General features: G+C 41.6%; 1 protein-coding gene and 1 pseudogene across 3 annotated transcripts in view; one reads left to right on the top strand and one right to left on the bottom strand.

The window, feature by feature from the left end:
- RPTOR (regulatory associated protein of MTOR complex 1) overlaps positions 1-16039 on the bottom strand; it is a 325970-nt gene that overhangs the window by 132568 nt on the left and 177363 nt on the right. For both annotated transcript variants that reach the window (XM_079965357.1, XM_079965356.1), the window contains exons 8-9: positions 9677-9777; positions 8936-9080 (exon numbers count right to left, since the gene is read on the bottom strand). In XM_079965357.1, coding sequence (XP_079821483.1) covers positions 8936-9080; positions 9677-9777 — 246 coding nt within the window. The remainder of the gene's footprint in view (positions 1-8935; positions 9081-9676; positions 9778-16039) is intronic.
- On the top strand, positions 13761-14414 carry LOC307209346 (cytochrome c pseudogene; annotated as a pseudogene). The gene has a single exon. The product of its transcript is annotated as a cytochrome c pseudogene (transcript).

Below are 16039 nucleotides of genomic sequence, written 5' to 3' on the forward strand. Positions count from 1 at the left end.
GGATTGTAAACCTACGCTACTATGTTCTCAAAAATGAAGCATGGTTAAAAAGGCTCACTTTGGTCCTCCCTCTTTCACATCGAATTTTGGCAGATACCGTGTGGCTTTGCTTTAGTTTTCTGAAAATGCTTTTAGTCCGACTCAATGTTTCGGCAAAAAATTACTTATTTCTTACCCCGATGTTTTCTGCTAAGTTTCCTTCTGAATACTGGAATAGGTTCATGCTACAGGAATGTGAATGCAAGGCACCTATATTCTGAGAGCATTGTCACTAGTCTGTCTTATTGCATGATAGATTTTGTAAAGAATTCGAGCATTTCAGGCTGTACTGAGTACACTGGACAAGTTCTTACCATGTTTGTTGTTTCTGCAGCAATCAATCTGTGCTCTGTCCTATTTGGTTCCCCGCCCCCTGCCCTGAACTGGTCAATTACATACTGGTATGATAAGTGCAAGTCATGTTGTGGGCATGTGCACACACTTACAACCCTGAAAATCTCTGTTCAGGTTTATGATGGTGGAATTAAAAACTATGTGAAACAGGTTCAGGCAGTGAGTTTGGAATTATCTCTGGGAAACCACCTGCTATTTTTAGGTGTTTTTGCTGTTTAGTCGTGTCCGACTCTTCGTGACCCCATGGACCAGAACCCGCCAGGCACTCCTGTCTTCCACTGCCTCCCGCAGTTTGGTCAAACTCATGCTGGTAGCTTCGAGAACACTGTCCAACCATCTCGTCCTCTGTTGTCCCCTTCTCCTTGTGCCCTCCATCTTTCCCAACATCAGGGTCTTTTCCAGGGAGTCTTCTCTTCTCATGAGGTGGCCAAAGTATTGTAGCCTCAGCTTCAGGATCTGTCCTTCCAGTGAGCACTCAAGGCTGATTTCCTTAAGAATGGACAGGTTTGATCTTCTTGCAGTCCATGGGACTCTCAAGAATCTCCTCCAGTACCAGAATTCAAAAGCATCAATTCTGTGGCAATCAGCCTTCTTTATGGTCCAGCTGTCACTTCCATACATCACTACTGAGAAAACCATACCTTTAACTATATGGACCTTTGTAGGCAAGGTGATGTTCTCTGCTTTTTAAGATGATGTCTAGGTTTGTCATCACTTAATTAATTGATGTATATGCTGCCTTTGTGTTGACTTACCGGAAATCACAAGAACATGAGACACCACCCTATACTGAGTCAGACCACTGTTCCATCCAGTTCAGGGTTGCCTACAGGGTTGCCGGCAGCTACTCTCTAGGGTTTCAGGGCCAGGGACATGCACAGCCATACTTGGGAGATACTGAGGATTGAACCTGAGGCCCTCTGCATCCAAAGCAGATGTTCTGCAACTGAGCTATGGCCCCTTCCAAACCATCTAGCTCCTACATCAAGAAAAGAAAAAAAGAATGCTCTGCTACCTATAGTTTGTTAGCTAAAGAAATAAACATGAAATCAGATGCTTCCATGGCTCATGCATTTCTTCTTGCTGTTGCAGTAGGCCTTGCCCCTTGGTGGCGCAGGTTGGGATGAGAGAGTCCTTTTGGGGGAAGTGGTGGCAGCAGCTTTTAAATCATGCAGCTCTGTTCACTTTGATTGTGCTCAGAGGCCCACAGTCTACTGGGCAGGCGAGGATCACAGGCAGATAATAAGGGAGCAGTCTCCCATAGAACATCATTTTAATCTTAACAACAACTAAACTATACACACAGGTAGTTTCCCTTTGGCTTTTCCTGTGTCTGCCCACCACGGGAGGTTAAGGTCAGCTAAGATCATGCTGCTGAGGCCATCTTGATCTGACACAGCTTCTTGAGGAGCAGCTTTTCCCCCTAATTCGAGCAGCTGCTGTACAGGGGCAGAGCTTATTTGGAGCTGAATCGGAATTTGTGTTTTCATTGGGAGGAGCTCTCACAGCTGTAGGAGCTATTCCAACGCCACTTTTCTTACCACCCTTTCTGAGAAAAGGTGGGAGGGAGATGGGAGCTTTCCCAAGGTGCAGGGAGCAGCCAGCATGTCTCTACAGGGAGGTTTTTACTAGCATTTCTATCTCTCAGGCACCTGCTTTTCTTTTTATTATGTATCCTCTACCAGCCATTAGCAGCATATCTGCTAAAAAACTGGAATGCTCCAATGAAAAGTTTTTGATAATAACTAAACAACTTTTTTACTCTACAGTCATGCCTCCCTAAGCAGTAGCTTAGGAAGCCTGCTCCAGCATTGTATTGAAAATAGCCACCATTAATACGGTAATGATCACCATCTGCACTTCTGCATTTCATTTCCCTGAAACCTCACTGCTTACACACCCACATCTATCCACCCATCCATCAGTCCATCCATCCACACACTTCTGTAATTCAGGAGAACACTTCATGCATATGAAGTAAACTGTAGTCTACGAAAGCTAATGCCTAATAACCTTATTATTTAAAAGTGCCAAAAGACTGTCACTTTTGCCAAAACAGATTAACGTAGCCACCCCTCTGGAAATTGCTCCAGAGCCCAAGAGACCAGCAGCTCACACAGAGACAGTAAGGAAAGTGATCCTCCAGCTGACACATCCAATGTAAACACAGTGCTGCTGCCCTGCATGACAGCAGTGTGCAAGCAGCCCACAAACTTGACCTACTGCTTGGACCTGCCACTATGTTGCTACATGCCCTGCAGAAAAACCCTTGAGCAGGAAGGGTGGCTAACCAGACAGAATGGTTAAGGGGCAGTAGAGGGCAGTCGTGATAATTTTAGGAATTTCCAGCCACGTTAGCCTAGAAAGACAACAATAGGCTTAAAGAGTAACAAATTTTACGATGACTTTTGTTCATAAAGCGTAACCCTCAGTTGAAGATATAAATATACTAAGTGGAGGTGGGGGTGTTGTAAGCAATTAGAAATGCAATGCAAAAACACAGGTATTGACAATTACATACAGAGTGCATACAAGGTAAGCACAGTGACTCTTTACAACAGTAGTGATGCAATCATCAATTTGGCAATCCTGAGTTTGTACTAGGGAAGAAAACCATTTTCTCAATTCAGACCCAAACAAACAGCTTTAGGGAACAGGATGTTTTAAGATTATAAATGGTGAAGGAATCACAAAAACTAAGATTCCCGGCAGGATAAAAAGGTAAAGGTAAAGGTACCCCTGCCCGTACGGGCCAGTCTTGACAGACTCTGGGGTTGTGCGCCCATCTCACTTAAGAGGCCAGGGGCCAGCGCTGTCCGGAGACACTTCTGGGTCACGTGGCCAGCGTGACATCGCTGCTCTGGCCAGAGCCAGAGCCAGAGCCGCACACGGAAACGCCGTTTACCTTCCCGCTGGTAAGCGGTCCCTATTTATCTACTTGCACCCGGAGGTGCTTTCGAACTGCTAGGTTGGCAGGCGCTGGGACCGAGCAGCGGGAGCGCACCCCGTGGCAGGGATTCGAACCGCCGACCTTTCGATCGACAAGCCCTAGGCGCTGAGGCTTTAACCCACAGCGCCTCCTGCGTCCCCTTGTATCCCCGGCAGGATACATGCTATTAAATAGGGACTGAGAAGTAAGGTGAAGTAAAGCCATCAAAGGTAATCTCAAGTGATTTGTACTGAAAGTGGAGAGAGAAATCCCTTCTGCATTGTGAGTGAGCAGAAAGGAGATAATCCCCTTTAGGCACATATTGATATACAAAAACAATAGGGTGAAATGGCTTCCATCAAACTTCTATAAGGGGGCTGCTATTATTATTCATGAGATAAAGAGATGCTCAAGTCAAGTGGAAAAACATTCACAGCATATGTACATCCCTCTAGCACCCTCACAGCTGAACAGCAGACTGTCACAATAGGCTGTCAACTGTGCTATGTTTTCCTTTTCACAAAAGCTACTAAACAGCATCTAACACAGCTCTGGAACTCAGGCAGGTGGCACTGGAGGAGCAAACAGGAGCTAGAAAGAAGTTGGTGGTCCTGGTGAGGATCATAGAATAATAGAATCGTAAAGTTGGAAGGGACCCCAAGGCTCATCTAGTCCAAGTTCTTGCAGTGCAGGAATCTCAGTCCCCCATCCAATTTAAAATCAAGACACCAGAGCAGTAAAAATGACATTATACAAGCCCCATGTGTATTAATTCTGCAGTATGTTTCAGGCAGCTTCCCAAGAAACAATGCCTTTTGCAATTTCCCATGTTGTGGGAACACAACAGAGCTGAGTTGTTAAACTACATTCAAAGTTCAAAGAGCCCTACTGCCAGCACAGCCATGTCATTTTATATAGCAAGCACAACTCTCTGCAGGAAGAATCCTACTCTAGCAAAAAAAATGCTGCAATCTGGATAGTGGGCAAATGTGATATACCTGGAAAAGAGCCTGAGTGAAAACATGTGAAAAATATGCACCTACCAATGCAAAACAAACATGTGCCACCTGTATCGTGAAAAGCCCATTTTGTAATACTACCCTGAAATAAGTCAGATGATGGGTAGGTATGCCCATCATTTAAAATTTTAATGAATGAATCACTCCCTGAATGAAGAGCAAAAAAGACGAAAGCCAAACAAGTATCTGTGATGGAGCATTAGCCACCCATTTCAATGGGAAGGGATGCTGGTCCCTCAAGACTGAAAACAAACAAAAGATAAACTACATTTTTTTCCAAGGCTTAATTGCAATGTCATATGTCCTCAGCATTAGCAAAAGGATGATGTTGCATTTGGTTTCACCGCATTTGAAATGCAAAGCTTACATGACCCACACTAATATACACTTCCAGCAATGTAGAGATGTGCATGCTTATAACAGACAATGCAGTTAAAATAGAGGCAGAATTAGTGGTTTGGCATGCACTACCAAGAGATGTGGCAATTTGTGTATACAAGAAAGAGCTGTATGATCTTATAAAACACTGCACCAGAAAGATGTCGAACAGGTGAAAAGAATATAATCTAGAACAGAGATAGGGTGACATATGGACTCTGCAGGCAGCACTGGGCTGCTAAAAATGATGCCTCATCTGCAACTGAATTGCCAGATAATAGCAGCGTGGGCTAGGGAAAATATATTGACAGGACTGATATGATTCTGAGGTCATGTGTTACTGATCCTGCTCTAGAGCAAAGACAGAAAACAACAGTTCACTCAAGAAGGCATGCTGGGATAACCAGCCTCCAATCTACAGATATATTTTATTTTATAAAAGATTGTATATATAAACACACATGAAAGAGCAAGGGGGCAATAGGAAGAATAGAATATCTTTACATCAGATCCCCAAGGAAAGCAGATTAATGTGTTGTAAACATAACTGTCAGACCAAATTACCCATTTATACTGTAGCAGAGAATAACCATTTCTCATGAGAGAACTAGCCACATACCTGCAGTGCTCCTAAGCATTCAAAATGCAGTGGGCTCAACAAGCATGATTTGGGCTGCTGTTGGTTGTTTTTTGTTTTTGCTGGGTTTGTTACTCAGCAAAAGAAAAATAAGGTTTAATATTTTCCCAATGTGGGGATAAGGAAGGAGGTAGAAGTGAGAGAACTTAATTTCTCCCTCTCCCTGCTGGAAAAGGCAGCCCAAACAGTTAAGGCAACATCGAGTGCAGCCATCCCCAACACAATCCCAGATGCTGTGGAGTCCAACTTCACGGCTAATCGTCTGGGATGATGGAATTTGTAGTCCAGAAACATCTGGAGTGTGCCAGGTTGGGGAAGGCAGGTAACACTGCAAAGTTAGCATTTATTCACTGTAGGTAATCAACCGTGTTCCAATTATTGTACATTGAATAATATATTATTTTGGGTATACTATAATCTTAAGCAGGGTCGAAACTAGGCTTTCTATCACGCAGAGCAAAGACCCAGTTTGCCACCCCCACCCCCACGTGCGTTTGCGTACACCCCCCCTCAACACATTTGTTCATAAAGGGTATAAAAAGCAGTTTGAAAGAGGATGGAGAAGAGATAGTCTCTCCAAATAGTAAAACTGTCTGTGTATTTATCTGGCTTTCATTCAAGATTAAGTAGATCTCCTCAGAGAGTAATAGATCATTTGAGGAATTATAAGAAGCATTATGACTATAGTAATAATAATAATAATAATAGAAACTGTGATAATTATCAGGCACATACCAACGAGTAAGTCCTATTGAACTCAGCAGGACTTACTTCTGAGTAGTAAAGGCTTGAGTTAAAGGCTCTAAAGAATGAAATAAAAGAATAAATACTGTGCAAGTTTTCTTTAAAAATTGCTGGCTGCTGAACCATTGCAATTAAAGAATTTAAAGTGGATTGGCTATATTTTCCTTCAAATTACAGGAAGGGATAATTAATAATGATGATAATAATAATAATAATAATAATAATAATAATAATAATAATATTTTTTTAGTTATACCCTGCCCATCCAGCTGGGTTTCCCCAGCCACTCTGGGTGGCTCCCAACAGATCAAAAACAGAATAAAACATCAGACATTAAAAACTTCCCTAAACAGGGCTCGAATGGCAGCATCACATTTCTTTTATTGCAGGTATTTTGTTTTCAGTATAAAGAGGACTTCCTTCCAAGGTGAGGGGGGCAGCTTACTTTAATACATTAATTAGACTTAAGCATGCTGGTTATATAAGGCTGAGTATCCAAAGCATTCACATGTGCTTCCTGCCCGGTGGCATACAGAAACAGATCCCATGTCAATATGCATACATATGACTGCTACTTGACAGCAGGGATGAGGAATCTGTGGCCATCCAAAGTTGCTGGGTGCCAACTCCTACCAGCCACAGTAAGCACAGCCAATGGACAGAAACGATGGGAGCTGTTGTTCAACAGGTTCCCAACCCTGCTCCTCAGGCAAAGGGCCAACTAACTCATAGTAACTATCACCTTCTCCGGAATCTAAAGCTTTTATGCCTTCATTCTCATTATCAAAATAACTCTGCTTTCTGTTAATGTTTACTTTCATTTCTCTCTGTCTGCTGCCTTCTGAAAATGATTAATTAAGGACACTCACCATAGCCTTTCCTGGACCAATTCCTCATTATATCCCCCCCCCCATTAAATCAAGCCTCACATGATATGCCTCCTGCTTTTCATCACAGGGCTTATATTGCACTAATTTTGTCATTCTTCTCCACAACTGCGTCAGAGAGATTCTATCAAAATCCTCTTTGGAAATCAAAGTAAACAGCATGTCCTTGAATAGTGTTATTTATTGCCCAGAAACCTTTTCGCATATGACAGAGCTGTGAAGTTTATTTTACTGCAACCATGTTGCCTGGACTTTCCTAGGTTGTATGGTTTGTCCAAGCATTGCATTTCTATGGCTGTAATTACAGAGGCTTGGGAATCAGAAAGATAATTGCTCTATCTAATCACCCCCACACTTTCATTTACTGAGTGTTTGCTAATAGAAATTAATTTAAGAGACTCTTGATAATAACTGTGCCATTTACATTCTGATCCATCATATTAAAAAGGAGGAGGATGACAGGAAACAAATGCTGTGGACAACTCTGCACTGCTTTATGCCCACATGAGACTGTTTTAGAAGCATCACAAAGCCAGATGCTCTGGGCCATTTTTGAACTATTTTAAAGCAGTATCATGGGAGGTTTCCAGCTACCCCACTCTTTGCCCTTGGAAGCCTTGCAAGTGGCAGCAGGAGAAGGACTCACAGCAACACCATGGGATTGGTGTTTCTAGGACTAAGCTGAAACTGCGAAGCTCCCTTGTTATTTTTGCTACTGGGTGCTGCATGTTAAGCAATCTTGTTATAGTTATAGTACTGGAAGGTGGTTTTCTTTGATATGTTATTTTATTTGCTATTGCTCTTTTGTGTTATGTTATTGCTTTGCTATGTCATTATGAAATAGTTTTTGCAGTGTTTGTTTGAAATGCATCCCCGTTTCTTTGTTGTAAGCTGCTTTCAGGCATAACTTCTTTTTTTTGTAGAAAAGCAGCATACAAATAAAATGAATGAATGAAAGAATGGATTTATCCATTATTTGTGTACATTTGCTCCCAATATTTTATTTCTGAAATGAAGGATGCCAGGGTTCAAGAGTTCCTAGAGTTCATGTCCTCTGCTCACCTCTTATTCCAGAAAACTACACAGAGGGGAAAACCCTTTGCACATGTCTAAAAGCATATTCCATTACCAGGACTCAGACATGGCTACTGGCTATGCTTAAGGAAGGCCAATGGGATTTGGGAGCCCAGCAGCTGACAGGATTCTCACCACTGGCTTAAGCTTTGGTGATTCTTTTATCAAAATAAGGGGTGATATTCAATGACCATGTCCCATCAGGCAAGGATTTCTACTTGTGCAATGGGACCTTCTTTCCTTCTCTATGCACCCCACAAACACCTGAATCTGCTCCAGAGGGTTTGCAGAAAACCTTAGAACAAATTTAGGTGAGCGGGGGAGGGAAAATGACAACATTTCATTGTGTAAGTGGAAATCCTTGCACTGACAAATTGTTAACGGATTGTTACATTGGATACAACCCATCATCTATCAACTGGACATGAGCAATTGCTCTAGTTAAGGAATGCCTAACTTTTAGACCTAGCAAAATGTGATGCGACAATAATTCTGTTTAATTGGAAAGTGAGGGAGTAAAGTGACAGTTATGTCTCTGAGGCCTTTCTTAGAACTACATCCAGAACCAAAACACAAGGACAACAGTAGCTGAAACAATAGAAAAACAGGATCTCAGTCCCAATAAAATGGAGCATCTGTACCAGGAAAATAAGGCACATATCTAATAATATGATCTAACATATCTAGGAAAGAAGACATTTGGAGATGGGTAGTAGGTTCCCACATCTTCTTTCATACTTGATCCATGTATTAATCACAAAAAGCATTAAAAGGATTCAGGCAACAACATTTTGTGACAACAGCACCTAAAATTTCTGCTAAGCATCTGTGTAAAACCTTTACAGCATGAGGGAAATTTCGGGTACCAACTTACCACATGGCATGCATGTAAGTCGGAGGTAGACGAGGGCTGCTGACAGGTGTGCAATTGTAAGACCTCATTATCCTTTCTGCCAATAAAAAGTTTCGAAAGAGGCTTGCCACCAGTAGATCCTGCCTGAAGAGCTTTTGGAAAAGATCTGCAAGAAAGACAGAAAGATGGATGGCACCTATAAAGAGCTGGAAAGTAATAAAAAGCATGGGGAGGGGGAGGAAATGGGACACCTGAATAAATCCATGTCCTCTGGCAAGAATCATTATCGCAATAGTTAGGCCTGCTGTTGTATATTTAGGTTTAAAACACACTAATAGATACTGGATGAGCCTTCAACTGGGACTTTACACTTAGGAGTCAACATTTATTTTTTGTTTGCATAGTTTTAATAGTGGAGATAATATCCACTGAACGTCATTCTGGTACCTGCCATGCAATATCCTAAAGCCTCCAGAATGAGAACAGCTGTAAAGGGCAGAACTATAGCATACCACAAGCAAAAAAAAAAAAGGGGGGGGGGGCAAAGCACACAAATGCAAAGACACTTGACATGGCAAGGAAATGAAGTTTGGTAAGATCCTACTTTATCCGTTCAAAATGTTCTCCCTTTTTTTGTATCTCAGTTCTCATTGCTTCCTATTTCCCCTCATTAGTGTTTCATTTCATACTCCTGCTCTCTTCTATTATGATCAAGCTATATATATTGCCAGTAATTCTGTAGCGTATATGCCATAGCTTTACCTCTGGGTAGGACATTCCATGCAATTGTATCTGTGATGGCTGTAAAGATCCAATTCAATTCTCCCAGAGGCGTTCTTCTGTCATTGAGCCTCCCAGGAATTCTGCAAGGAATAACAAAATATTATTGTTAAAACAGAAACATGCTAATCTATTCCAATGCCCACAAAAGTGCTGCAAAAAGAAGCTATCCTTTATCCTTATGTTCTAAATGTAAAATGTACATTTTTTGGACTTAGGCTACAATCCTAACTATGTTTGCTCGGAAGTAAGTTATATTGTAAGTAAGCAGGCACATGCAGAGCTTGTCTTAAACCTGGGTGGGGGGAGTCTTGACCATGAGACACTCTGCTGTGGCACCACTGCCTAATCTGATCAGACGCTACACGCTAATACGCAGTAACAGAGGTCCATATTTTACTATCAAAGCCTTGCAGTGCATAAGGACAGTCAGGTCTCTGGCATGGATCCCTAGCTAGCTTAGCCCTTTGAGGCCTTGGGGCAAGTGCACCCGTCTGCCCCCTGCCTCTCCATGGGCTTGTAAGTAAGACAGTTCAATGGGGCTTACTCTCAGGTAAGTGGGGTTAGGAATGCAGCCTTAGCTGACCCCTAAATATTTTCTTTCACATGGTCGTTCATCTCACTGTTTCCATCTCCCATGGCTTCTTGCCATCTCACAGTTCAAATAGTGAACTAAAAAGGCTTGAATTTTGAACTATGTTAAAGAACATAAAATTACTGGAAGCAAAATCTCCTGGATACTTCAGAATAAATGCTAATAAGCAAGTGGGGAATACTTTTATGATCTGTTTTCCAACCCCAATGCCTAATTATTCAGTAAGGATGAATTATACACTAAATCATTGAATGGAATGACAAATAAACCAGTGAAAGTTTTTGAAAATGAGCAGCTTAGAAAATGTGGGGAAATTTAACAAATCACAATGCAAAACTAAACATCTAAATGAAATGGCACAGTTGACTATAACCATCCCTCCAATAAACCAACTATAAAGTTACTGGATGAAGAAGCATAGTATCTTCCTGTGAAATAAAATTTCATAATAAAGGTCCTAAGGAAAAGTTGCACAAATTATTCTTATGAAAATAAAGCAAAGCAGAACAAATAGCTTCTTGTGAAGATCAAATCTTTGGTCTAACTTCATGTTATCTAGTGTTCTATGTCCTTACTCAAATATTCCATTGAAGGTCAGTGATGATTTCCCCTGATATTAAAAACAATCCAGTAGGCAAATCTAATGTATGCAGTTGGGACTGCTAATGTTTGCTAAGGTGGCCAACTGTAAATATTTGTAGCAGTAGTACAACTAGTAAGAATTATTTTAATGAATTTTAGTTTTATTTAAGGTATAGGAATGAATTTTGCTTTACTGCTGTATTCATTTATGATGTAAGCCATCCTAGAATTGCAGATCAGATCGAAGGAAGGAAGGAAGGAAGTTTTCTGTGCAATATGGCAGCCAGTTGTGAACATCATTTGATGCATAACCAAAATTACATTGAAGGAAGCTCCACTGAAATCAATGGGAAGTTGTTCTAATGAATTAGCTCCAGGGAATTAAAAAATTGCCCCCAGTTATTTAATATTTCATTTACTGTATTGCATTTTAATCCCATCCTTCCTTCAAGAAGCTCAGAGCGGCATACATAAATTCTTACCCACTCCAAGTTTATCCTCACAATATATTCTGTAAAATAGGTTAGGTTGACAGAGATGGCTTACAGTCACATACTGAGCTTCATGGTTGAATGTGGATTAGAATAGTAAGTGACACAGTTTGCTATCCAAGGTACTCTCACCTGTATTTTAGAGGTCATATCAAAATTTTAGATAGATACAAATTGCTATGCCTTGCAATTACAGATGCAGAACTGCATGTTAAAAAATAGTGTCAGGTGGGATCAGATAGGAATATTGTAGCACATTCCTAAACCACCCATCTCTGTTATTCAGATTATATAACAGCATTTTTCTGGGTAGGTAACTGACCAATCAACTAACATTTAATTTCTCATATTGCACCTGTAATTTCTCAAAAGGTGGCATAGGTACAGCTAAGGGATTTCAATATCGTAGATATCAGCACTCTTAGAAAGCATTAATATAGCTGGAACATTAAGTCCTTCACTAATGTGTAAAGTTTTAAAATACATATAACCTTCAGGGACATCTTATGAAGGAGACTGTATTCATTAAAAAATATTAGATTCATTAAGACAAGCAGTTCTCTCCCCTCCCCAAGTTTCAGATGCAAAGCAAATTCTACAGAAGATTCCCATTTTCCTTTCAAAGATTAATATAAAATGCTCCTTTTTCTCGAAGAAACCCTCAAACACTTCAGGGCTTCTGGAACACTAACACTGTAGATCTGGTGTCCAAACACAAGCCAAAACAAATGATTAGCAAACATGATGAGCACTTAAATTAGGCTTAGCTTTCAAGAGCAGTATGTTTTAGTATGATGGTGAAGATACACCCATATGAGACTTAGTTTCAGCTGGTATTGGCTGGTTCTTGGATAAGGTTGTATCCACAAAATAATCTTGTTAACACAAGGACTTCTGCTTGCACAGTGGAACTTCCCGTTGTTCTCTTTTGCCTGCGTACTGATGTCTGTTCTGGGGGTTCTCCCCACCCTCTGGAGCATATTTGGGTGGGTGTGGGGAGAGAAAAGTGTACGGACATTCCATTGCGCAAGTGGAAGTTCTTGCGCTAATGGGATGGTTTCATTGGATATAACCAATAGTGTTCTATTCAATTATATCCCTTCACACACTGAATGCTCTTCAATTCAGTGGCAGTTTCCATGGACAGAAGGTGGGCAGAGCAGTGATTTTTGTTTATTCCCCTTTCCCTCTACAGACTGCTGTGCTCCCAGGGCCACATCTGTTCCAGGAATTTGGGGAACTCTAGGGAAGAACATGGAAGTGACATACGGCGCAGCAGGAGAGAGGAGGATTTTGTGGGGTTTGTTGTGAAAATCACCATCCTTCCTTGAGGCTTCTGCTGAAACCAAGAGTCTTCCATGAGTAGAGAAACAATTGAATACAATCCATATGAATTATTGTTACATTGGTACCTCAGTTCTCGAACGAAATCCATTCCGGAAGCCCGTTCGGCTTCCAAAACGTTTGAAAACCGAGGTATGGCTTCCTGTTGGTTGCAAGAGCTTCTTGCACTCAGCGGAAGCTGTGTTGCACATTCAGGTTCCGAAAAACATTAGAAAATGGAAGCATTTACTTCCGGGTTTTCGGCATTCACAAACTGAAACATATGACCACGGAGGCTTGGGGGAACTGAGGTTCCAATGTACTACTATATTTCTGCTGTTCTAAGGCTGAATTGGACTGAATAGTTGTGCCAGTGGAAACCAGCAAAATGGGGCTTTCTACCCCCCCTCCTCTCCACCCCACACCCTCTCAGATCAGCTCTGGGAAGTTGGAAGAAACCCCAGAACAAGCTGGGGGAAGAGAGGGGAGATTGTTGTGTCTGGCAAGCAGAAGTGCTTGCAAAGATGGAACAATTGTAACCGTGCGATGTTGAATTCCTCCCTTAGTTGTGTTTTACCACGTTGTATTTAATTTTACTGTAGGAGCAAGTGCACGTGCTTGATCTGAAAGGTGGAGTGTTTAAAGTTTTAAATGACCAGCTCTATACTACTTGACTAAAAATATGGTTGTGAAAGTGGCGGGGGGAGTCAATTGACCGATACTTTTCTTTGTGGAATTATTTTCAGCTTTAGGAACTGCCCTACCATTAGGTTGAGTGAGACTATTGTCTTAAGCAGCTGATTTTGGATGTTAGGAAAGGGGAACAAATTGATGGACTATTTCATTTATCTTCATTGCACTTTTACTGCAAGGGAGAGGAGGAAACCATCTTGGAATTTTCTGCCTCAGGTGCCAAAAGATACTGGCCAGCTTTTAAGTGTTATGTACTTTGGGGTCCTTGAGGAGGTTGGTGCCATTTGCTGCTCTTCCTTGGAAAGCAACTGTCTTGGGCCACCCTGCTTGCCTGTGGCACATGACTCTTCTGAAAGAGTCAGAGAAGCAAGGTGTAGGGCTCAGTCTGCGGAACTCTTGACATGAGAACGTGCAACAGCCACGGCTTTGCATCCCTTCCTCTACTTTGCGTGCCGTGACCATGGGAAACGTTGAGAAGGGCAAGAAGATCTTTGTTCTGAAGTGTTCGCAGTTCCACACAGTTGAGAAGGGAGGCAAGCACAAGACTGGCCCTAACCTGCATGGTCTTTTTGGCCGAAATACTGGTCAGGCCGAAGGTTTCTCTTACACAGAAGCCAACAGAAGCAAAGGTATAACCTGGGGAGAAGATACACTGAAGGTTTACTTGGAAAACCTCAAGAAGTATATTCCAGGAACCAAGATGATATTTGCTGGCATTAAGAAGAAGGGGGAGAGGGCAGATTTAATAGCATACCTTAAGGAGGCCACTTCTAACTAATGGCTTCTGCTGCCTTATTTATTTCACCATACAAATGGAAATGACTCACTGATGAGATTGGTTTTTAAACTTTCTATTTTTACATGCTTTATATTGTAACAACTTCAAAAAGCCTTCTCGTCAGCCAGAGAACTTTTGATCATGGGTGGTTCTTAACATATGTACTTATTCTTATATTATAATTTATAGAATTGTGCAATCAGGCTTGAATAAGTACAGTCAGGGTGACGGTAGCGTTTCCTGATCATGTAATTAAAACAACCCCTGTAAAAAAAAAAAAGAGAGAGAGAGAGAGAGAGAGAGAGAGAGAGAGAGAGAAGCAAGGTGTAATGCAGTCTAGAGACTCCTCTCCTCTTCCCAGTAAACTTCCAGAGTGACTCCCCTTACCTCTGCAAAATTACCATGGGTCTCCATTTCATGTTCTTAAAGAAAGAGAGAACAAAGTGACACTAATCAATTCCTAACTTGGCAGCTTCCCAAGTAACAATCTCTAGCCCACACTGTTCACATCCCTTGAGGCTTGGCGGAAACGGCACTAGCACAGACTCACAAGCTTGAGCAGTTGGGGTAAGAAATCAATTCAAATCCCTGCAAACAGTGAAATGTTTACCCAGTGACCCTTTCGTCAGTGAAGCAGAACTGACAGTAGCTCAAAGTAAGTTTAGTAGTTGATAAAGCATCCAATGATTCTGCAATTAGTTTGCTGGAGATTAGAAAGGCTATATCATGAGATAGTGTTCATTAAATGCTTAATAGACTGTGCATTCTCTGCAAATCACTACTGTATATCAAAAAGTGCACATGCAACAGAATGAACAACCTCCTTTACTGGTAGAACAGGTTCCATCCACTCAAGGGGACAAAATAAAAACCTGTGCTTTAAAAACCTCTACACATTTTTTGGACTGTCCAAGCTCTAAGCCCATGCTGGGGGGAGCAGCCACTGAATGAAACTTCCAACCTTCCTTCACTTTTTCTTTTTCTTTTTTTGAGGTTGTAGCAGAAGAGAGCAGCTATCCTTTAACCTTGACCAAATAATCCTTCCAACAAGCCTGCAGTTTCAGGAGGGACACACATGGAATGAGCCGTGAGAGGGGAAAGGGACACCAGCCTAGCCTAGCTGAATCAATTCTGATGATCAGTGGTCTGAGATGTCGCATCCAGATCACCCTCACATCCTAAACACATTATTATTATTTTTATGCATGAAGGGAGCTGCTCAAGCCATTTTCAGCAACCCATAAATTGAAACGAGACAGCCTAGAGTTTGCATGGATTAGCTGCAGACTACTTTTGCTGTGCAACTCCACTAGAACTGAAACTGTTGCTTGCAAAAGTCTTGTTCCACAACAACAAGCTTCTGACTATCAAATGGAATGACATCAGGGCTATTGTTGCAATAATATACACCAGATTTTGCTGTGGGGTTGTTCTTTAAATGGATGCACCCAGATGGTTCAAGTGCAGGGAGTCCACCTCTGTTACAGAGAACGGTTGATGTGTACGTTTACACTGACTTAATGATCCTGTCCACTATCTCCTGCGTTCCCCCAAATACTTCATGTCACTAACCTGCTTCTCATGGAATTGGGGGGTGGGAAAGCAAAAAGCAAACTCATTCAGAACCTGCTCCATGCTTTTATATCAAATGCTTGTGACCTGGCTCAGAGCTAACACGGCATGGCATCTTTCTGGATACTGTTTTCTCTGTTGAGAAAATCTCAGAGATTAGCAGGGCTAAAAGCATGTGAAACATGCATTCAGTTTGGTTAATGTGTGAATGCAGAGATAACAATGTAAATTTACCTCATTACAATAATATGCACTACAATGGCTCTTTTTGGAATGCAATAAAAAGGCAGATGGGAGGCTATCCTGGCGCT

Source organism: Podarcis cretensis (assembly GCF_951804945.1).
Source record: "Podarcis cretensis genome assembly, chromosome: 2".
Taxonomy (NCBI): domain Eukaryota; kingdom Metazoa; phylum Chordata; class Lepidosauria; order Squamata; family Lacertidae; genus Podarcis; species Podarcis cretensis.